General features: G+C 34.8%; 1 protein-coding gene across 8 annotated transcripts in view; it reads left to right on the forward strand.

Annotated features, from left to right (window-relative positions):
• The window catches only part of LOC140135854 (calretinin-like), a 195110-nt gene that overhangs the window by 103560 nt on the left and 65570 nt on the right, over positions 1 to 25980 (forward strand). For all 8 annotated transcript variants that reach the window (XM_072157496.1, XM_072157500.1, XM_072157495.1 and 5 more), the window contains one exon: positions 21937 to 22023. In XM_072157496.1, the coding sequence (XP_072013597.1) occupies positions 21937 to 22023 (87 nt within the window). The remainder of the gene's footprint in view (positions 1 to 21936; positions 22024 to 25980) is intronic.

A 25980-nucleotide genomic window follows, 5' to 3' on the forward strand; every position in this document is an offset into this window, starting at 1 on the left:
AACATTGTTAGAATAATTTCACCACACACAAAAATTGGGGTGAATTATTTGCAAAGCTCCATTCTGATTGGTGATTAAAGTGAAGATATCATGTAATTGACCAATCAGAGGTAATGTTAGATCGGCAGGTAGTGCTCAGGGGGTTAAATTATCTCTCGTCTGTAACGGTTCCCGCCAATACAATACAGCAGCATTATTGCAAATGGACGTGTAAGCAAGAATTACTTTGCCACCGTAATGACGGTTATTGACTTGAGAACAAGTTATGTCTAGTGAATAAAAGCTTATAACTAGTCAGCTGTAAACATAATGGCCTCAGTTGCTTTCTTTAATGTTCCATAATAGATGTTCATTTATTTAGTGTCTCTAAAGAACACAAGAGAGAGAGACGACCGCCATTAATTTTACAAGTGAAATACAGGGTTTGAAGATGGCTTATAAATGGAGCATATCGGTTAAGAATATATTGACAAAAGAGAAAATTATGTGTAACTTTGCATGGAAAAGCATGAATATACGTGTCATGATAAAACGAATATACGAATTCCCCACTATAATCACATTATTGATGTAAGAAAGCCTTTTCGTTGTAAGAAAATGATATTGTTAATTCACATAGATCAATGGTGCAAAATATCATAGTATAAAACTAATGTATCAGTTCTGTTTCTAGAGGCAAATTGTAGTGATCAATCAATAATTCAACAACTCCTCCTATACCTTTGTACAGGAGCCAACCGTTGTTAAACCGTGATGAACCCACACTTTTACTGTAGCGTATACGCGAACGCGAGCGAGACTACGCGTTACGCGAGAGCGCGTAAAATTCGTCATGCCTGGAACCTTTGTGCGTATGCCAGCTTACAAATTGAATTCAGTATTTTTCAGGTAGCGGCTAAACATTGCCGTTTTATTCTGTAGTTTTATTGCTGATATCAAAAGAGAAATCATTGAAGTTATTGTAAGGCTGAGTGGCAATGATTAACTGACATTCCTCGTAAAATAATCGTGAATTATACGATATTTAGCTTTATACGATATACGATATTATACGATATTTAGCTCGGGCAGCTAAACCTGCCCTCGCGAAGTAAACCACGCAGACGACGCGGCCGCATCGTTGTTAAACGGTGATGAACAACGGTGAAACATGATTGAATCCCTAAATGTCACTTACTCCTATGGAAAGTAGAACACCTTAAAGGTTACCATATACGAATAGCAAAATATATATGAGGCATCTTGAATTTTAAAAAGATATAACTGCATTAGGTAGTTCTGATTTAGCTTGAAATTCTCCTGGAAAGAGAGCTACTGCTAATTTTCTCTTTAACCCGCACACGACTCGGGGAGCTGATCCTGGATGCGAGGGTGGGGCCGTAGTGGTCAGCGACAACCTGTAAAGTGTACTGAGGGTTGTGGTTCAACGTCTAGGCGTTGTGCCTGTGCATAGTGCGCTATAAATCACAAAGCGGTTTTTTTAGTTCTAGCCGCTTCTTGAAAATTGCATCATTCTTGTGCATATACCTACTCCCTGTTCCAGAAAAATACAGCTTCTAGTTGTATTTTATCAAAACGATATTATACTGTTTTGACAATGAAACATAGATAATCCTAATCATCCTTTAGTGAGAAATTTTCTCATTCAATGTTTTATAAGTACGAAATGTCATATATTTATATAATGGAGTATAGTATGATTCCCTGATCTCATTGCAAATCGTTGCGTCAAAGTCAATTGACTATACCGTAAAAATTCGATAATAAGCATATGTGCCTTTTAACGAGTTACTCGGACAAAAACGAATTTTTAAGGTAGTTTTTTATATACTTTTTGATTGCGATTTTTTTTAATTTACTAATATCTATTACACATATATTTATAATTAAAAGAAAAAAATGAAAAGGTTAACCCAACTACCCTAAAAATTCGTTCTTGTCTGAGTAACTCGTTAATAGGCACATATGCTTATTATCTAAATTTTACGGTATGACTCTATTCGTTCTTAATATAATGCAATACAAGAAATGTAATAAGTGGCAATAAAATACGACCCCTCCGCTTGTGAAAGTCTAACATTCAAACGGACAACCCTGGACATTGCTTAAGGGGGTACTACACCCCTCGATAAATCTCGAATCCAGTTACTACAGTGGAATTTCAGTGACCCAAGACGAGCGGTTTGTTATTTATGATAAGAAATAAGGTACCGCTAGGATGTACCTCATTTCCTATCATATATACTGAACCGCTTGTCTTGAGTCACTGAAATTTCAGTGTAGTAATTGGATTCCTTGCCCCAATAATATACATAACTTTTGTTACCAGTGTGTTATTATTTTTGAGAAAAATGCAAAAATAGTCACAAATTTACCACAGGGTGTAGTACCCCTTAAATATGCCTTATTATTAGATATCATAGTGCCAGTAATGGATTGAAAACAAATCGAACCCAAGTAGTTCAATACGCAATTGATTGACAACTGAAAATTAAATAAACTTCATCTGTCGTTCGGCACAACCAACCGCGACAAAATGGGGCAAAATGTGGACACGCATTTACAAAACCACTCATAACACTCCTAAGATAATGCAAAAATATGAAAGAATTAATATATTTATACCCATTATTAGAACTTACGCTAAAATGATTTATAAAAGTGATACTTTTGGGATTTTGGCATTAAAAAAACAAGCGCAGTTACATACATTCCCCGATTTTTTAATGTTGTTTCTGAGGGGACTTAACGTAGCTGAGAAACACATAAATGTATGAAATCAGACGAGCCTTTCCCGGCGTTGTACATCCATATATTCCTCATGGCAGCTATTGCTTTAACTTTGCATACACACGCATTTTTTCACAGGTCCAAACAGTCCATCAGGTGCAACATCTGGCACTGTTTATTCAGTAAATGTAAAATTTGTCAATGTTTGCACAACATCCATGTCAGTTACGACAAATGTCATAAATTGACTATGCAACGATGCTTAAACCGTTTAAGGAAGGAAAATTTCGGCTGCAGTGCATAGATTATAAAGGAGTTGCCAAGCAGCTCTAGGTAGTTGCCGGCTGCATTTGTAATGTTTATTGTTACGAAGAATTGTATTTATTATTCAGACACTTCTTTTGTCGAATCGCTTGCTTTCCCGGGGTGCTTCGTACTATGCTCTGTAATGATCTGAGTCATATGGTTGGAAAATTACACAAAATTCAATGAGATATTATAACAAAAGGCTACGACTCCCCCAAGAATATCAAACAGGTTGGCGGCAAACGCAAACCCAAACATTTCACCTGCAGTAAATATTAGTCTTGTCTAGACCAAATGAGTTTAGACGGTGGCCTCCAGTTTGAATTTACTTCGATCAATAGCATAAAATAGTGACAAAACTCACATGGGAAATTGTTGAAGACAAACTCTGTCTCTGTAAAGTATTGAATGTCACAAATTGTAAGGAGTATAATGCGCTAGACTCTTTCATCAACACCAAGGTAAAGTAATCTTCTTTGTTCCCATACAGTTTATTTCCTTTTATACTGTATTCCTATCTATCCTTTCTCTAATGTAGTTTCAATGCACCCTTAATGCGTCACTATGTCAGACGTGTGGGAACAAAAAACAGTGTCATTGTCACCGGTTTACCTCTTAGATATAGAATGAGGGACACGGACTAAACATAAAACTGAAAGTAACTTAAACATAACTCAATAATACAAACTTATTTTGTACATTTTGTTTTCTTACTCTTACGAATGTACTTGCAGAGCTTCCTTAGAAATCAGTGTTTTGTCAATGAAGGGGCTACCCTGCCTTAACAACCTTTAAATAAGTAAATAATAGATGTGTAAGCTTGACTTAAATAGGTCAAAGGAAACAGTAAAGGAAATACACAAGTTTAAAAAGTCATTAGATACCGTAAAACCTCGTCTACAAGCATATAGGCTCTATATTATAGACTCTATATTATAGAGTGCTTCTGATGAAAGCTAAATTAATCCAGGCGCCATTATGGAATTTCAGCAAATAAATTACAGATACAAGCATATACAGTGGTAATATAAGACCAATCCATTGTATTGGCATATTTACGCGTGTATCGTATTAATTTAGCTTTCATCAAAAATAATATAGATGCTTGTAGACGAGGTTTTACGGTAAACCACTTACTAGTCATCCGCTAACTTCAATCATATTCTTCTCATTCCTGATAATAAAATGAATAATGTGTTTGAATGTATTACAAATATAAACAATCTGTAAAAGATCTCAAGCAGCCTGTTTGAATTTTGTTAAAACTTGAAAGCGACATCGTTTACAAAACGCGTTTTAACAGTGCTGTGTAAATATGCTGCTTTGTCAATATAGCTCTCAATACAACTGTGCGTCAAGTGAAGAGTCTCCCAATAAGAGCTCTAATCATGACCTTTGAAGTAGTATACCCTTATGTATTATATAAAACAATTTAATGAAAGAAGAATATGGCTTTCAGAGTACGCTAATACTCGCATCTGTATTATCGTGGGCTCTCAAGGGTTTGGAAACCACGATATCTCCCATACACGTATATCCTTTTTAAAGTTTTTTTTTTATACACCAGCCTTTAGCGACTAGCGATTGATCACCAACATTTGAGCTTAATCGTTTCTTTTGGGATTCTAATCAATCGTATCGACAAAATGCAATCGCTCTTGATAATAGAGACTGGGGTATGAAATGAGAATGATGTAGATAACTATCATATTTTTTGATCCGAATGAACTTTCTGCTGAGATAGGAGTGCTCACTTTCACTTTGTCTGAGCTCTGGGAATTGTTACCATTGTTCATATTATAGTTATTTGGCAATTGAATCAAACCAAAGGTTATTTTTGGAATACTTAAAAAGTAAGATTATATCTGTGGTTCAAAATGGATTAAAATTATTCTAATAATGGATAATCCCACATCAAACAATATACAAGTTGATAATTTAGTATTCTGAATGTGACTTCGATGCTCACGTAAGTATTGGAGGACATCATATATAACATTAAAAGTCGAAATTAGTTATGAGATATTGTTCCGAAGAGCTACCCGCTCCAGCTTGTCCATGCCATGCCATGCTCTCGCAGTATCAGTTTCTAGAACCATATCTACTGGCAGGACCTTCATCCACAGTGCAGTTCACGTTTGGAATAGCCTACCAGATGGAGTAGTCGGAGACATATCTGACAACAGCACACTATCCTTCAAGAGCAGATTGCATCTTATTTCTCGTGTCTGGTGCTTAACTGTACCCCTTCACGTGTCTGATGCTTTACTGTACCCCTTCACGTATCTGATGCTTTACTGAACCCCTTCACTCTTGTTGTCTGCTGTGAACCACTGATTGGTCCATGTAGTTGTCTTTTATAGTGCCCAGGTTCTTATAAGTTCTTGACCTGTGGTACTCCTCATGGACTATTGTTCATTATAGCATTTTATAATACATGGAAATAAATTTCAAAAATCATACTTTTGAACTAACACGAAATTTGCGTTCAGAAACAGTTCCTTTTCAAAACTGAGTTACGTATCTTCCAGAGAATGATTATAACATTAAACCGTCTTCTTTAAGAACAAATACATTATAATAAGCTATACCAAAACAGGCACACCGTTTTATTATCGGACGTGAATGCAAGAAACTATTTCAGTCAAACTATTTAACCTTTAAAGGTTCATGTTTTTATACCTAGTTCTGTCAAAATCATTCTATATATTGAGTCTGGCAAGTGCTAACTGAAATCTTACATTGCTCTAGCTTATGACCTACTAAATACTGCTGGAGAGACATCTCAATTGTCCAGACAATAACATAATGAAGTAGGTCTGAAATGTAGGTTGAACCACCTTAATGTGGATTAATAGATTGCAAGTGCAAGTATTAAAAGAGACATGAAACGCCAGGATCCACAACATGCTCATCTATCAGGGACACAGTTCTTTAACCCCAATACATTTGTACATTCATTGAATGACCTTTGAAGATTTGGATATAAAAACTCATACTCTACAACTTGAGGTTAAATGTTGCACTATGATTATGTAACTGAGGTTATTGGACTATGCCAGTGAGATGAGGCTCTTGTGGCCCATAGTGAATCGCCATGATGTTGTTAACGTTTGGTTTCGACGAAAAACGTCCATGTTAGCGCAGGATAGACATGTGTCTTTGGTTTTCCGTGAACTCTGCATCAAACTAATGTCAATATACAGGGGAAAGAGGAACCAATCATCGCACACTAGCACAATCAAACATGATATTACAATGAAAACAAGTACCCGCACAGGCAGGTATGTCCGGAGTTTTTTCTCTGGTTTTTCTGCCTTTCATGCATTTCATGTTTCCTTTGTAGCTTCATGTTTAATTATGCTAGTGTGCGGTGCGTGGTTCTTCTTTCCCTGTATATTAAGAATGACAATTAAGCATCATTAATTTGATCTCGTGCGCTAGTTTGTAATTTTTGAATGTTTCTATGTTCCAGTATGCGATGCGGAAGCCTCTTTAAAAAAAAGAAGAAAAAAGAAAAGCGCGGTGATTTATAGTGCGCCACGCACATGCACAACATCTAGACGTTGATCCACAAGCCTCAGCACACTTTACAGGTTGTCGCTGACCACTACGGCCGCACATCATTCCATAAACCATTAAACAACAACACATGGACTTGCAGCTAAGAAGCGCATACCCTAGACATTCCACAATAGACCTTCGTAGCCAGGATCAGCTACCGGAGTTACGTACGGGTTACAACTTCTCTTGTTTTCATGTCAATAATGGAAATTATTCATTCGACAAGGATTTGCATTAACCAGTTCGTTCATACATCAGTTACATAATTATATACAGGGCTCACTAAATCAACACTATGCAGAAGGTTTATTGCGCAGTTATGAAAAGATCAATAACAATGCCATTCTCTTCCCTATTTCGGGCAATTCAAAGTCCATTTCCGTTTAACCTTTTCCCAAATCTGCAAAATCGTTTGTTTGTTTGTCTGTTTGTTTGTTTTATTTCTTCTTCAACCTGGGACACTCAATCAGTTGAAAACACAATAATATTAATCATCTGTTCTACCTTGAGGCCCAGGTTTGAAATCTTTTATAAATAATGATGTCAATGTATTACAATAAAAGAAATAGACAAAGTTATCAAACAGTTAAAATTAAAACGAAGACCATCGTAGAACGTTTTTCCAATAGGAGCTTTAACATTAGCTTCCAAAGTCCAAACGCACCTTTTCCTGTAAGGGTGTTTTTAAAGGTCGAGTTAAATTTGTGTCTGAAACGTTCCATGTACACTAGCTACTGCAGTAGAAAATCGTGTATTAGTATCTATACCTATAGCTCTGCTATTAAATAATTTGTTTCTTAACAAGACTATGACGATTAAGGTAACCCAATCGGAGCCTTATCTATTAGCTTCAAATCTTATGTCTCCCATTATGTATCTCATAGACAGTTGAAGCAGAAAGGCGAATGTCGTTTTTAGAGCAGGTGAATTTACACTGAGTCGCTAAGAGACAAGCGACTGATTTCTGTCCAATCATTGCCCAGAGTAACAAAAGGCAAACCTCATAGACTCTGACTCTGTCAATCTCCAGCGAGTAGTGAGTGACTGCTAACAACTAAAGCCTGATCGTTTCTATTAGTACCAAGAATGCTAAATATGATCATTCTTATTAGATCAAATTCGATCTATGTTTGCTAGAGACTGTGAAATACGAGATAGATCCCTACTACCATACTGTAGTATGGTTGATCCAATGAAACTCTTTCTGAGCGATGATCACAACGATTTATTATTGGATCTATGCTTACTGGAGTTAGAGTGGACTTTTGCTGTGGCAAATAAATTACACATTTCTGATATATCAAAATATGATTCATCACTAACTTACAATATAATTTCACTCAATTGTTAGTTAAAATAAATACAATAAATAAAATTCCAGCATTCTTTTAGTAATGCTATAATCATTGTCGTGCAATAAGCTTTTCATATATTTAAATATTACCTGTAGTGTGTTTGTCACATAATTTTGAAGTGCTGCAAAGCAGTTAGGGATAATGAGTGTTTTTTATAAAGCACTTGCCACTTTTTGAATATACAGTAAAATAAATCTCCGCTTCTGAAGATCTCCTTGATAAATACGAGTGAAAATGTCCTGTTGTAGTTTTACACTACTTAGTAAAGAAATTTTGTGTTACAAGTTTATTTCTCAATGTAGATGGCAATCAAATTGTTTTTATTAAATTTTCGTGAATAAAATTGGCACTTCAGTAGATCAGCAATTTCATATTGCCTTACGCAGAAGCTCTTCTTTGGCACTTGAAAAGACTCCAACTTGCATATAGATGGGGTCATATTTTATTAAAATCTTTTTTCCCATTAATCTTGTGGATACAATTGTCCACAATAGGTATCAGATAGTGTCAGCAAATTGACATACGAAGTGCGCAAATAGTTCCTTTTATTTGAAATGTAGGTCAAAATTATTTATTCATCGAACACAATTTTAGACTTTTCGAATGAAACTAACACAAACGCTTTTTTTTCTGGTAACCCAGCGCCGCAGTTGTTTGACTATGGCACAATTTAGCTTTATAGAAACTACAATCTTGGCGGAAAAGGTTGCCACACCAAAGCATTAATTGGCCAACATCCCTCCCCCCCCCCCCCCCCCCTATTGTAATGTTGATTTGGACAAAATCGTCATCATGTCTACATTTTAGTCTCCCAACATTGAAAGATGGGGGGTGGGGAAGGGGAGGGTCTAAATTGAGTGTGCATGCATTTTTGCAACTATTATACAAAGATAATGCGGTACTGTGCCATATTTAGCTCTGGCGATTGCTTTATTTTAACACCAGCACGTGCTGGTGTGTCAACGAATTTCCGCCAAGGTTGTAATTCATGTCTGCCGATCAACTCCCTACAGCCCCGTGGTTTGTGGCTGGTAAAAGGGTGGCTGAATTATCTGGTGCCTTCATTGGAAAAAAAGGAATCACAGAAAATGGTGAACGATGTTGATACTTTTCTATGCATGGTGAACAAAGTGTCTTCGGAAAGAATGTTTCCTATTCTTAGAACTTTTGAGACGGTTTGCATGTTTTAAAGGGAAAATGTAACCATAGGGCAAGCTGTGATCCGTTGCGTTCAGAAATTTCATTAATTCACTGCTACAAATCGTAATCAAACTGTATACATTATTATTGCTAGATTTGTATAGTGATTGCTAAAGTGTTCTTAGTAGAGCCTTGTATTAATGTGAATATTTTGTTTGGGGTAGGATACTGGACCGTGAGCAAAATGCGTTCTCATTGTATCATACCGTCGTATGAGTTTTTAATCCATATTGAAATTTGTGTGCTTCTCATCAAATGCGCATTATAGTACACGATTCTCATTATAGTCTTTCAAAGTTCGCATCAGTTTACGGTAATCTAACACGGCATCCACATAGAGACTGTGCTACAATAATGTTTCTTGTGCTAATGGCATTAATCGTGTTGTATTGAATAGAGGCACACTGCAAATACTGAGTATTTGTTGGTAAGAAGAAAAAACGCGAGATTACTTTTGTTCCGTAGCGACAATTTTGGTAACCTGTTACATGCTGACATTATATGCAGAATGAATCTGTTCATTCTTACCCATTCCTACGCAAAACACAAACATTAGTTTAATCAAAGCCATTGTAAGGTCGATGTCCTTGTTAAAGACTTTACAGAATATGTCCAGCACATTTTGGCTCATAACTTGCGTAAAATGCTAATATTTTTCCTCTACAAACCAATTAAATCTTAATAACATCATGGGATGGTATAATTACATTAGACAGAATAGCTACATCACTGAGGCATTATGATAACAAAATAATGTAAAGATATATTATATTTTTATTTCAATTTGGTGCTTAAAGAAAGACGAATAATCCTGGAGCAATTATATTTGCTTACCGTAACTTAATCATCTTGTATAATATATTCTTGAATGTGTTTTTAATCGCCATAAGACAACTATATACATTTAATTATTATCAACATTGTGTAAACCTACTAAAGTGAATATTTAATACATTCTTTTTAATGTGTATTTTTCCATCAGTTGGGAACAGTTGAAAAAATACAACCGTTTTATTTTGTTAATTTTTAAGAGGCAAACGGAAGCATAATGCTTATAAAGCGTCTACAGGTATCGATATTTTACTTCTGAAACCTTCCACCTACTTGCAATGAAAAACACAGTGATTCCTTTTCAAGGAATGATTATGTTAATACGATACTTAAAGTGTATCATTATGCTATTTATGTAACATAAAATATCACATGTTATTTCACTATGGTGCATGAAGCGAATTCGTGAAAAGCACGATAGTTTGACTTTCAACAAAATAGCATTGCCTCAGCACTACTCAGTTGTATAGCATGTGTGAGATTATGGGTGAGCCTTTTAACATTGAATGTGTAGTCCAGAGGACAGAATAACCAGTATTGCATTCTTATTTATGATACCACCATATTGGATTGTTTCGTATTATAATGGTAGACAAAGATAAAAAGACTAGTTTGCGTCTGACGTCATCTGTCAATCAAACTCCGAGCACGGTTTGTTTACAAGTGTCGTGATGATATGAGTTGCTGAACACGGCGGTAAAACCGGGCGCCTTATTGTTAATTTTGCACATTTTAACATACAAACCATCTCAAAAGTTATGTCTTAATAGTAGGAAACTTTTTTTGGCGAAGGCACCATGTCCACAATGCCTAGAAAAGTTGCTTTTTGCCTTGTATGAGTACGTATTTTTGCCATTCACTGCTATTCCTTTTCTCCGATCGGCACCAGCCAGATGAATCGACCTTCCTTATACGCGCTATTAGCCAATCAAGGATCGTAGAGAATTTGATTGACAGTGACGTCAGACGCAAACTAGTCTTCTTATCTTTGTCTTTCATTATAGCTCTGGTCATGCTAATTATTCAGGCATGCTTCTCGCGTTTCAATCATCATTAAAAAATCTAGCGTTCAGTTCAGTTTATTTCACCATTTACATAACTTCTACATACGTAAAGCAAAATCATATGATAGGAGACCAAAACAGAGCAGGGCTCGAACATTTTTGGCCACCCTTTACAATAAGTTAAACATTCAGGACGAAAGACAATCAAAAGACATATTTATGTGCAGACAAAGACCGGACAGGACACATGAGACAGACAGTGTTGGCTATGGTTTAAGATTACTTATTACGCACATTAATAACAATTTTGTAATCACGTGATTACAAAAACTAACGAAATTATTCATAACGAGATAATAACTCACATTTTGAAACTTATCAGAATCAGTGAATTTTTGGTATTTGAACTAATATTATTCCATAGTATAGGACCTTGTCGTCTAACAGTGTTACAGGCTAAATCATTTTTAAAATGATGTGCTTTATATATATCAGATGACCCAGTATTATGTGCATGAATCATACTAGCTTTAATAAAATAATTTGCAAAAATATCTGCTAGAAGATCGTTATAAAATTTATACATGAAAATTGCTTTCTGCAATTTGTGGATATTATATCGTTTGAAACCGGACACCTATCTTTTTCTTCATCTCTAGTTCCTATCAGGTGGACATACTATGCTAATGGGGTATGCCAAGATAAGGAAAGTACTTTACTAATGTCAGCATCAGAATTATGCTTAATCTTAGAGCAACCCTTGAGCAATACAGAGATAGTGTGTGTTTTTAGCATCTATAGATGTTCGTTAATACAAAAACATGTTGTTGGTATGCATCATTAAATGCAATCTAATATAAACATTGGCATGTATTTCTTTTATATCCATTTTTCTAAATAAAAAGGCACGTGTTTTTAGGTTAAAAGGAGATATAAAACTAAAATTAAACTTTATTCCGTAAGCTACTGGTAATATAAAAGCATAACATGTCGTTATCTATCTCATCAGACGTGCATAAGACCCATTTCCCGTTCAACCAATTTCGCTTCATGGGTTAAATTATCTCTCCTCTGTAACGATTTCCGCGAATACAATATAACGGTATGATTGCAAATGGACGTAGAAGCAAAAATTACTTTGCCACCGTAATGACGGTTACTGACTTGCGAGCGAGAATAAAAGCTTAAACAAGTCAGCTGTAAACATAATGGCCTCGGTTGCTTTCTTAATGTTCCATAATAAGGTTTCATTTTATGAAGTGTCTCAAAGAACAGAAGGAGGAGACGACCGCCATTAATTTTAAGTGTGAAATGCAGGGTTTAACAATGGCTTATAAATGGAGTATATCGGTAAAAAATATTAACAACTTTATATAACTGTTCATTAAAAAGCATGAATAGTATATGTCAAGATAAAACGGAATAGATGTAATAAGAATATAAGACCACCAGTGGCGGCACCAGGATTGTTTTTTTCGGGGGCATGGGGGAGGCAAAGTGAATTTCAGGGGGGGGGGCAAAATCTTGCGCAAAATTGCCGCAAAAAGTTGAAATTTGCGTAATTTTGGGGGTTTTGCATCCAAAGTGGGGGAGGCAAACTGGGGGGGGGGGGAAGAAAATATGGGGGGATCCACCCTTGTCACCCCGCCCCGTAGCGCCGCCACTGAAGACCAACCGTCATTGATGACTTGTGAAATATAGACGAATCTCCCACCGTAATGACAAAACAAAAAATTTGTAAGGAAACCTTCCTTGTTTTAAGAAAATGATATTGTTAATTCACATGGATCAATGATGCAAAATATCAAATGAAGCTAATGTATCAGTTCTGTTTTTCGAGACAACCTGTCGTGATCAATAAAAGGCACTTACTACTATGGAAAGTAGAACACCTCCAAGGTGTCAGTACAGATTGTCAGACGACTGGCCAAATATGGATGAGACTTCTAGAGTATTAAAAAGATATATCATGCATTAAGTAGTTATAGCGGTTTCATGGGAAAAAATGTATTATTTTTGTGCATGCTTGTATTTAGAGCTACGAACACTGCCTGTAAGTGTAATCTAAACCTGATCTCAAAGCAAATCTTTACGTTACAATGTACTTCCAGTTCCCGATCTTTTTGGAAAACATGACCATTATGATAATGACGAAGCTGAATCAGAATAATGTTTATCCCTTTGAATTTAAAATGGAAACAAATGCATTAAATATAGACGTACCAATATAGGTGTACTTCCATATAATCCTCATGGCAGCATTTGCTATACGTAAGCATTTTTTCACAGATCCAAAATAGGCTAACAGGTGCGACATCTGGCACTGTTTAGTCAGGCAATGTAACATTTGTCAATGTTTGAACTACCTCCATGTCGGCAACGATAAATGTCATGAATTGACTATGCAATAATGTTTGAACCGTTTAAGGAAATAAAAGTTCGGCTGCAGTACATAGCTAATAAAGGAGTTACCAAACAGCTTTAGGTAGTTGCAAGCTGCATTTGCAATGGTTATTGTTACGAGGGTGTTTTGGTATTTTCTTTTTATCTAGAACTAGAGGTAGATTTAGATACAGATTGAACTACACTTTACCATGTTTACATCTTTGCATTAGAATTATCGCTTTTTATATTGTGAAATTAACATGAATGATTTCAGTTTGCGATTGTATTGGATGGTGGTTTCGAGGTCTTGCGAAGTTCATTTTGATCATTTGTTAATACCCAACAGCAGAAAAGCTTAAAATCCGTATAGTGTGCTCACAAGCAATAGTCATTTCATTTTCTACATCCTCGTGTGCTTCATAGTCCGTACCCAGCAAGCATAGAACGTTTTCAACATCATTAACAAAAGGTTAGAAAAGGTTGCCCGAAAACGTTTAAATGTCGGATTATAGAAAGGGTATATATAGGGTGTAAAACGTTTACTTTAGATTAAAAAACATTTTTGATAACTGAATGCAAATATATTCCAATCCAAGATCATTTTATTTGTCATGTTTGTGTGAGACAAAATATTGTTGTAGTCAGTTTTCATACAAAACTTTTTTAATCGTTTTCATGACCTTTATATAAACCGACATTTAATGTTTTTACTAGTTTGAAATGTTTTATAAACGTTTTGTGTTTGCTGGGTAATGGCCTGAGGTCTGATGGTTTAAAAGTTGCTAGTTGCAAAAAGTACGCACCAAAGCTCCGATATAATGTCATAATAAATGGCTACGACTCCTCTAAGAATATCAAACAGGTTGGCGGCAAACCCAAACCCAAACATTACACCTACAGTAAATATTAGTTTTGTCTACACCTAATGAATTTAGATGGTAGCCTCGAGTTTGAATTTACTTCGATCAATAGCAAAAATCGGCGACGAAATTCACATGGGAAATTGTTGAAGACAAACCCTGTTTCTGTAATATATTGAATATCACATATTACACTGAGTATAATGCACTACACTCTTTTATTATCACCAAGATAGAGTATTCTTCTTTGTTCCCGTACAATTTATTCCCTTATCAATGATTTCTAATGTAGTCTCAGTGCGCCACTAATACATCTTTTTTTATTATTATTTTTCAAACGTATATATGATCTTTTACCTAAATCAGACGTGTGAGAAACAAAACTGGCGTCATTGAGTATCACCGGTTTATCTCTTATAGATATAGAGCGAGAGACAGAGATTTAAAATATACTGAAACAAACTTTATACCTTGTCAATACAATTATAACAATATCCAATTTAGTAATTGTTTGTTTTGTAACCTCTACAATAAAGAAAACCAACATAAATATTTTTTATAAACGCATCAAATCTACTGTTTACCAACCATCCATTATGTCTATTCATATTCCTCTCTATCTTGAAAAAAATAAATGATGGTGTTTTTGAAGAACAATGTATTAAAGTTCTCCGACAGCCTATGCATTTGTTTAAATCAACGTTAACAGTTTAAAAGATCGTTTTAACAGTACTGAACTGTGTAAATGGGTCGATTTTGTGTCACACCCATTTCAACCAGATAGCAATTGAATACCCAACCATTTAACCCTATCCATAGCACTATTGTTTAATCAATTTTAATACAACAACGCGTCAAATGTCAAATAAAGACGTCAGAATTCTAATCACGAACTTTGAATCTTACTAGCATTCTTGTATCTTGTAAAACAATTTGATAATAAGACGAATGTGGCTTTCAGAGCATGCTCATACTCACATCTTTATTATCGTGGGCTCTCAGGGGTTTGGAAGCCACCGAGAATTGAACAATATATATCGCCTTACACTTTTTTCAAAATGTTTGATTCATACTCATGCCTTTAGCCACTAGCGCTTACCAACGCATGAGCTTAATCGTTTCTGCGGCTATGAGTATAATAAATCTTAATAGACAAAATACAGTCGCTCTAGACAGAGACTATATTGGGTATGAAATGAACATAATGCACATAACTATCCTATGTGACATGAAAGGATATATTTGCTGAGATAGCCGTGTTCACTTTTATTTTGTGTGGGCTGTGGGTTTGTATTCAGGTTATTGTAACAATAACATTATACTGCTTAATTTGATTCCAAGCCAATGGCTATATTGTAAGATATTCTAAGTATGATTTATATAGATGATATAGATAATATAACAGTTTTAAAACTTCGATGCGCCCGTCATACAAAGTCATAGCAATACGAGTTTAAGTAAAGTGAAATATTATCATGTTATTGCTTTATGAGATACCTTACTTTTGAACTTATAAAATAACAAAAATTTGCGTTAAGAAAAATATCATTCAATCTGAGAATGTGTTATCAAATGAATGATATCTTCCAGATGATGATGATAACATTAAACCGTCTTCTTTAAGAACACAAACATTTAACTATAATTGAAGACCGAATTAAAAAAAGACTAGTTCGTGTATGACTTCCTGTCAACCAGACCAAAATTACTGTACGACGCCTTTGCCCTGACGTCAGACGCAAACTAGTCTTTTAAATTAACTCTTCAATTATCAGTAGACCTCGGTTGTATATATAAATGCGCTTTTATAAATGCGCACGTGACCAGATGGCCAGCGCCATATTTGCATTACATCACTGTCAATCACTGAAATGGCGACCATTGAAGGAGTGGCTACAGTTGTGACCTTGTTTCTGGCAAGGAACATTGGCTGGAGGTTCGATGCTATAAATGTGCAAGGATAAATCATGGATATCAAAGGATCATGATTATTGCACAGCACCCCCATGTACAAACATAACTAATGTTTATTTATTTATTTTTATTTATTTATTTATTTATTTATTTATTTATTTATTTATTTATGCGACGAAAAACGAAAACCCTGTTCTATTTTGAACAAATTGGGAAACAAATTTTTCCTGTACAAATGAATGCCGACCCCAAATTTCGGAAATTTCAGGACAATTTTTGTTTTGTATTTTCTCAAATTGAAATTTATTTACAGATTTTTGTGATTTTTGGGTTATTTAAATTTTTTTTGAAAAATACCAACCGACCGACCGACCCTACTTGAAAGGTCCGTTCGCCCGTAGAACAGGGTTTCTCTCTTTCTCGCCTTACTTATAATTTTATAAATATTATTTGTTCCCCCCCCTTCCCCCAAAACCTCCCCTCCCCCTTTTACACTCATAAATAATTGTTTTTTGCTAACTTTCCCCTTCCGTGTAAAGTAAAATTTCATAAGCCGGTTGAATCAAACTGAACAAAATTGACGTATACAATTACAATATAATACCATGACAATAATGTGTATGACGAGATCTAACTTACTAGCTGAATAAATCTCAAACCATGCATCACATACGTGATTGTACGTCAAATTGTCATATAACGTATGAGCGTGATGTATAGTATACGAGTCTTCCTCAACATCTTTCAGCCGGGATGATTAGATCATGTACAGTCATCTGCGTGTTTATACTCTAAATTGTACGTCAAAGGGTGACAAAGGGTGTACAGATTACCGATTTAGCATGGGGACACAAAAAGGTGCTTAAAAACACATTTTGAATTTGGTTTTTTGTCCATTTGCGAGCGAATGAGTAAGTTAGAGTTGAGGAGGTCGGCGGGGACATCTAGCCTATTAGTTTGAGAGGGTCATTATACCGAAAAGGGCTAAAGTTATAGTTTCCTCAATTTACGTTATAATTAGAGTTAAAATTAGGGTCAGAGTTATGTTCATTGGCGGCACTACGGGGGGGGGATACTTATCTTGACTCCCAAATAAATAAATCCATAACCCCTTCCTTCCGAAGAAAATGACAGCCCCTGCGTTCCCTACGTGCAAACATTATCAAATAACATCATCGGCAGCTACCCAGTTCTGACCTTAATGCCAGTAAGAATCACATTTCGTCATCAATATGGCCAATTGCCACGCCCATTTAGCACGGAAATAATGAAATATAACTTTTAAATCAGCTATATCTAGCTTTTCCGTCATAATTTTTTTTGTCCGTAATGGAAAATCCAAATAAAGAGTTTATCTTTCGGGTCAAATTATTTTGCCCTTTGCAATCAATGCCACTATTTTGCAAAACCAATTTTCCTTGTAACCTGTCATTTTCGCCTATACTTTTGCGTGTGGAATTTGTGCACATCCGGGTACCTTACATCGTTGAACACGGTATGGCGACTTGTAGATGTCACGTGCGCATTTATAAAATCGCATTTATATATACACCCGAAGTCCACTGATTACAAGGTACAACATCTATTTTGGTTCTATAGCGCTATCGGCGTCACGATAGATACCGATGCCTCTTTCTATCGTACCATGAACATTTACATAGTGCTCTCGTTTTTAAGTTAGATGAAAAACGTTAACACTATGCAAATGTTAATTATTATGCTTGATACATCACAAGGGTCTGATAGTGCTACATGGCTAAATTATGCGTGGTGCCTAAGCTAGCAATAATTACCAATGCATTTACACTGTTCTATTACCAGACACGAATGTACGAAACTATTTCATTAAAACTATTTAGACTTTAAAAGTTCATGATTTATACCTAGTTCTGTCAAAATCATTTTATGTGTTAAGTCTGGCCACTACAAACCTCTCACATGCCAACTTACATTGTCCTATCTTATGACCTATTAAATACTGCTGGAGAGACATCTCAATTGTCCAGACAATAACATATACGAAGTAGGTCTAAAATGTAGGTTGAACCTCCGTAATGGGGCTTAATAGATTCGCCTTTTCGGTAAATCCCATAAGCCTTTGCGAGTACACCTGAGACCTCGTCAGATTTTGAGTATTTTTTATTAAATTAATTGCGGAACTCAATAACTCAACACTAAGGTGTATTGTGCAGTTAGGAAAAGTTCAACAATATGAATGTCAATTATGTTCCCTATTTCGGGCAATTTCCAATGCCGCTTAACCTATTCCAAAGCTTGCAATATCGTTTAGAATCTTAAATAATGATGTGACATTGAGGAATTTCAAAGGTTAAGGTATTGCAATAAACAAACAGATAAAGGTACTAAATAGGTAAGTTCAAAACTGTAGAACGATGCCCAATTGGAGCTATAACTCTTGGTTTTTAAAGTGGCGAACGCAAAAGGTTTTTAAAAAGTCGAGTTGAAATTTTATTTGTCTGAAACCTTTCAAGTAGACTAGACATAGTAGACAATAGTGTATCTAGAGCTCTACATAATATATTTATTTAACAAGAACTGTGCCGAAAAGGCTAACCTAATCGAAACCCTAAAAATAGCTTCTGATCTTTTCATTGCTTATAAAATGAACATGTTTACCATTATGTATCTCACAGACAGAAAAACAAATGTCGTTTTAGAGTAAATAAAGGTGAATTTAGTCACAGAGCTGATTTCTGGCCAATCCATGCCAACTCTCGTCTTTATTAAAATGGGCTCTACAGGGCTTGAAACCTCCAAGAATAGAACGAATCATTTAATACTTCGTATTGGTCATAGTCTCTGTTTCTAGCGAGTAGAGATTGATTGCTAAGTTTGATTGTTTCTTAGTGCTTGAAGAAGCATAATACGGATAATTGGATAAATTTCGATCGTTGTTTGACAGAGATTGTGCAATACGAGATTCATGCCTATTGCCACAGTATAGTTAATGCGGTTGAACTTTTTTCCGGGCAATGATCACAACGCTTGTGTTTACTCTAGAAAAGTGGACTTTTACTGTCACAAACATATTACTTTTTTTCTAGTATAGATTAAAATACGAAAATATACCTCTTCTAAATGACTAACCACCAGGAGATAATTTGACTAAATTGCCAGTTAAAAATACAGCATTCTTTGAGTTGACATTCATTCCGAATATCATTACAAACTTGAATTGACATATATTTCTGTGTTTAATATGAACTTACGACTACAGTACCGTACTTGTTAGTCTTTTGAACAGAGTTGTAATGTTGCGAAAAGTTCAAAGCATTTTGGATTGATTATAGAAAAGGACAAAACAGTACCTAGATATTTCTTGTTTTTGAAAATAAATAAAACAAAGAAGAATTTTTGTTATGTTGTCCAACAATTTGGCCCAAAAAGGTCGGGTTTTTTTGTGTGTGTGGAATGTCTCCAAAACTGAGCATTTTTACCCAAATTTGCGTCACATATGGATTCGTCAAGTGATTATCATTCTAAATACTTTATGGTATACTTTTATATACTTTAGACCAACAAATTAGCAGTTATGGGACCCAAGAGTTTCCATAATTCCAGGGTTCAGGCCAACCTTCCAAGTAAAGTTTTGCTAAAATGTTACGAAATGTCCTAGTAATTTAAAAGTGTATTACAAGCCAAGCCTATTAACGTGGTGATTTGTTTCTACTGGACCGCGAGCAAATTACTAAACCGTTCACATTGTATCAGATCAGAGACCGTCGTATGAGGTTTTAATCCATATTGAAATTTGTGCGCTTCTCATCAAAAGCACATTATAGTACACGTTCCTCATATAGTCTTTCAAAGTTCGCATTAGTTTTCGGTAATCTAACACGGCGTTCATATAGAGACTGCGCTACGATATTGTTCCTCGTGCTAATGGCATTTATCGTGTTGCCTGGCCGAGTGCTTCATATCCTGAATAGAGGCACACTGCAAACACTAAGTATATTTTGGTAAGGAGAAAAAACGCGAGATTACTTTTGTTCCGTAGCGACAATTCTGCTAACCCTTTACATGCTGATATTATATGTGGAGTGAATCGATTTATTCTTCCTATTCCTAAGCAAAACACGAACATTCAAATACAATACATTCAACTTAGTTTAATCAAAGCCAGCATAAGGTAGATGTCCTTGTTAAAGACTGACCACCTGCATCTTAAAGCAACAATGTAAAATAATATGTCCAGCACCTAGAGGCGATTACTACTGTATTTATTTTGACCAACTTGTGAAATTGTCACCAAAAACGGCCAAAAATTTTACTCAAAAATCATTAAAAAAGCCTCATTTTCAAATATTTTTTGGGAAGTTGATCAAAAATTTTAAAAAAAAAACGAAAAAAACAGTCCTTGATATTAATATCTAGTTTTTAAAAATTTAATATTTTTGGTTACATTTCCCGAATTTTGTCCAACAATGAGCATTTTTACCCAAATTACTCACAGATGCAGTCATCAAGTCTTTTTCATTCTAAATATGTGTACTTTTATATACTTTAGATCAGCAATTTAGCCGTGACGAGGCTCAAAAGTTTTCATAATTCCAGGTTAAGACCACCCTTAAATCTCAATGCCAACACGTAGGAGATGGTGTAATTACGCTTAACAGAATATATAGTTGTATCCTTGAGACATTTATGATAACAAATATACTGAAATATTATATTTTATTTCGACTAATATACTTATATTTTTATTTGGGGTATAAAAAAACAGTAATCCTGGAGCAAATGTATAATTGATTCCCTAATATTTGATTACCTGTAACTTAACCAAATCATCTTCTATAACATATTCTCAAATGTGTTCTTAATCGCTATAAGACAGATACAATATCAACAAAACTTCACATTTTTCAATCTGTATTTTCTCCATCCTTTTGAAAAATACAAGCGTTTTTATGTGTTGTTAATTTTAGTACGTTGTTATAATAAGTAGATAAAAAGGAATAAAAAACATATACAGGTGCCTGTAGGTGTTCCTTTTTCAAAAACGATTGAATTTCAGGAACAGATAACGTTTTATTCTACTCAATTCAAATACGTAAATTAAATTTCCTGTAAAAGTATCGAATCTTTTTAATCTCAGCATTTTTTGAAACCCTGCAACCACCTGCGAGGAAATATATTATAAATATCCTAGTATTATAGTATTAGATTTAAATTAAAAACACAGGCATTCTCATTGAAAGATATGATAATAAGATAATTGATCATATCGTGCAATTTTATGTAAATAAACATCTGTACATTTTGGAACGTTGTTGCATTCTATAATGCATTGGTAACATTCCAAATTTGTGACTAATATATAGGCTAATTATTAAATGCTGTTTCATATCTGCTATGGCATAGCAGATATGGTACTGTTTAAGGTAGTGTTCATAGATACTTTGGTGGGAGTTGGAAAAGTTGGAACTTCGGACATCAAAAACAATTTTGTCCCCTAAAAATGCAATACAACATTTGTGGTGTGATCAAGCAAAATTAGTCTGAGGTCGCGCATACTTAATTTTCAGTTTTCTCAATCATTTGTAAAGCTACATTTTGCAGAAAACCCCATTTAAATTGAAAAGTAAGTTCCAAAGTTGAAGTGTTTCCAAAACAATAGGCAATTATTTCCTCCGTTTGGCTATATCTGAAAATCAATATTTTCGACTACCGACTGATCTTGCTTGATCAATTCACATTTTCATCAATTGGATATTATATTGTTAATGTGTATTAAATAACGTTTTTGTCTGTTTTTTGTTTGTTTAGTTGGCAGAAATCCTGATGCCAGAAGAAAACTTTCTCCTCCTGTTCCGATCACAAGAAACTCTAAGATCTAGCGTCGAATTCATGGAGGTAAGTCCAATTTTATGTTTCTATTTTTTTGCTATTAAATCATATAACGTTTTTACGAATTTACATTAAAGATTTTTAGAAATGCTTAAATCAAACCGTCATTCGTTAAGTGGAAACCCTAAAAGTGATGACAATTATACAGGTTGTTGTATTTTTGTACTTTAACGCATAAACCAAACATAACTAAATAACCAATGTGGTTGAGGAATATATCAGCTATCATTTACCTTTTGAATTTTGACAATTGACCCCTCTGTTTTTTAAATACAAGAATTTTACGAAACTACCTCATTTTCAATCCGTTCTACAGAGTCAAATATCTATCAACGACAATAGACGCCTCATGCATTGATGATGCGCAGTGAGTGATTAGCACTCCGAATACTGTAACAGATCATAGATTGATGTTTGAATCCGTGGAAAGGTTTGAAAATGAGGGAGTTTCGTAAAATTGTTAAAATGTCAAGAACGGTGTGGTCAATTGTCAAAATTCAAAACGTATGTAATAGCCATTTATTTCTCAACCACACCAGTTATTTATTTACATGCTTAATTGTGTCGTTAACATACCCAAACAATTAAGTTTCCGACGATGTCGTTCTTTCAATGACACCCTGTAGCACTAGCATAGGTTGTGATAAGTGAATAATGTTTAAAATCAATATAATAATAGCAATAATCGGACAGACAAGGGGGATTGAGGTACATTGTTTTAAAAAGACTTCAAATTAACCAGGCAAATGGGGAATATAAATTCTTACGGTGTAGCGTTGTCCATGTTTTAACCTACAAAAGAACATCAATATCTATTCACATAGGTTTATAGCTTTAACTTGACGACGATATATTGTCAACCATAGTAGACACAAAAGTTTATTAATGGAAATAATTAACTAATTAAATCAGTGGAACTACTTGAGCTTTATTAGGAACGTCTGACAAAAGTTCCAGTTTAATATCTCTTCTTTTGACATCATTCTTCTGTCATGTGCTGAATAGGGACTAATAATACTAAAGATTCTCCAGAGACAAATGAAAATAACAAGCCCTCAGTTTCTATGGAGACGTTCTAAGAAACAGCAATATTGAATGTGGCTTTGAAATATAGGTTAAACTAATTATGTTGGTTTCTAGATTGCGAGATTGGGGCAATAACGGAAATCAGAATTATTACTTGACTTGAATAAAATAATTACATTTGTACAGAATATATTGCATTGATAGAAAAGAAGGAAATAATGAGTTTTGGACATGAATTCGTCACCATTGTCGCTGAATAATTGTAGCAACCCCGTGAGCACTACATGCCGATCTAACATTGAGTCTGATTGGTCAATTACATGATATCTTCATTTTAATCACCAATCAGAAGCTTTGCAAATAATTCACCCCAATTTTTTGGGTGGTGAAATTATTCTAACAATGTTGCTGATTGGTCCAATTGATAATGATTACTTCTTTTTGACAAATAGGCAAGTAGTTCTCATAGGGTTAAGGGTTAATAATATTAACCCTAGTCTTCCTCGGGAGGATGTATAGTTCCCAGAGGTATTTTACCCTGTGTGTTAAATTAATCGCCAAATGGCTTTTGCGGATTGCGGGACCATCCTTGCACGGGAATGAGGCGGACCATAAAAACATGAGAATAATGGGGTAGGTGAAGCCTAATGATATGTATACATTTTCCGCGATACGGAAAATGGACGAATTTCACGAAATCCGACGTAGAAAACGGAAAACGGGATTTCATACAGTTGAAAAACAAATAAAATTGAAATAATTGAAAAAGGTGAATTAAATACAGAGAAGAAAAATCTAAAAATGTGTGTCTGTTGTTGTTGTTTTCAATAAAATAAATGTGTAAAAAGTGCGATAAATAATACCCCTACCAACCTCTACATCGCTACCAAAGCACATCCAATATTGCATCATTTCAAGCATTCAGCATGTTCAGAAATAGGATGTATATAGAATCGGCTCACCTAGTTACTAGAATAGACTATTTGTTAATAATGGTACGTTACAATACACATAGTTTGTAATATATTTTATTAAACTTCTTGTAGAAGGGACAAGACATGGTAAAACCAACAAAACACGGAAAGTCACAAGAAAACGGAAAAACACGGAAAGTGACATTTGATAAAACCAAAGATCTTTAAGGATCTTTGAAAAAACGGAATTTAAAAAGTAGAAAACGGAAAATGTATGGCTCTAGGCTAGAGCCCAGTGACAAATATATGTTTCTACAATCATGTTGGGCCTATTTATTGCGTGCATTTGTCCCAAATGTTGTGAGGCTGGGATGCACTCACTTTAATTTAATACGTCATATGATATCATATGGAAAATTTTGCTACTTATTTTGCCATCCCTGAATGTGCAGCGGCGAATAGATTATTTTTAAAATAATATACGGTGATTATTTTAGAAATTCCAGAAGGGGTGGTAGGAAAGCTTCTAACAAATCAACACCTTAATAAGACGAGAATCAATAATGAATGACAATGGCTTATTGTGATTATAGCAGGTGTGTTATCTTTAAGTCCGTAGTGAACGTTGTATGTCTCTATATCGCAACAAGAATGGTAATGTATAGGTACATTAAATATTATAACGTATGTTTTTATTACCTGGATCATTTATCCCATTCTTCTCGCTAACACTATTTCAAATTTTAAGAATATAACGGTTGCCATATTGAGTGCTAACATCTCCTGTCAAATCGATTCAACACTGAATATCGTTACCAACAATTTTGTATACATCATAATTACCCTGGGGCATCTTCATATGTTTCTTTCTGATTATCATCGCTGTAAATAATCCCAGCCAATGTAAAGCCATGGAAACGTCTAGCTAGGCGTTTCAAATGTTACACATTACACCACTTCACCTTTCTTTGTCAGCCTTTGCAATATTAGTTCAAACTAAGTTTAGGTATGCCCGGAGGTATATCTACCTTTAAAATAGACTTAAAATAAAGCAGGCAAATTAAGAATGCATAATACTCCACCGGTATTATCCATCTCTTAAAGTCAAATCTTAACACCGGTCTTACTATGGGGGTTGGTAGGGCCAACCAGTGCACTAAAACGATTAAAGGATCAGTCACCCACCTTTTCACAGTATTTTTTGTTGGACATAAGAACACATCAGACACACCAAATTTCATTTTTAAGACAAGGAATGTACTTCTGATATCAAATAATTTAGATTTGATGAAATTTACGACAAATTATTAAAAAATGACATTTTAACAGTACAAGAAATAAACTTTATGTACTTAAAGTGTGTGTAGCTGGGATGAAAAACCGACCATCATATGAAAATTTTGACCTTTCATATTGAAGATATACATTAAGTTTCCAAAAAGACCTAAAATGGTTAGGTTGGTGACCACTCCCTTAAATAAGCACTCAAATGCCTTGGGCTAATCGTAAATTGATCCTTGCCCCCATTAGCCTTTTCAAAGTATGACGTACATAATAGGAGGGCAGTATTCAATATGGGTAAAACCCGCCAAATGCAAAAGCCTTTACCCATTTCATGTAGCGAAAACAATTTACATACCTTTTTACCTGTTGTAGGTGGTAGATAAAATGTCAACAGTAAGAGGGTTGTTGAGGCCCTGCAATCTTGATTTTTATTTCAAAAAATATTTGAGTGATTTTGAGTTCAAACTTGATATTTAGATTAGAATTGGTGATTTTCTTTCATATTTAGCCAATGGGTTGGTGAAAATTGCATTTACGATTTTGTATTCAAAATTGTTGGCCTTTGTTTAGTAAATATCCAGAACTTCGGAGAATTTTGTGAGAGGCACTGAAGTCATGGCACAGTAATATGGAAAATGTTGATACTTATTTTAGTATCGCTAGATAGAGGAGACTCATAATCCTCAGACAGGGAGCTAAATAAAGAAATATATGTAGGGATACAACACCCCTTAGTAAA

The sequence above is a fragment of the Amphiura filiformis genome, chromosome 16 (assembly GCF_039555335.1).
Source record: "Amphiura filiformis chromosome 16, Afil_fr2py, whole genome shotgun sequence".
Taxonomy (NCBI): Eukaryota; Metazoa; Echinodermata; class Ophiuroidea; order Amphilepidida; family Amphiuridae; genus Amphiura; species Amphiura filiformis.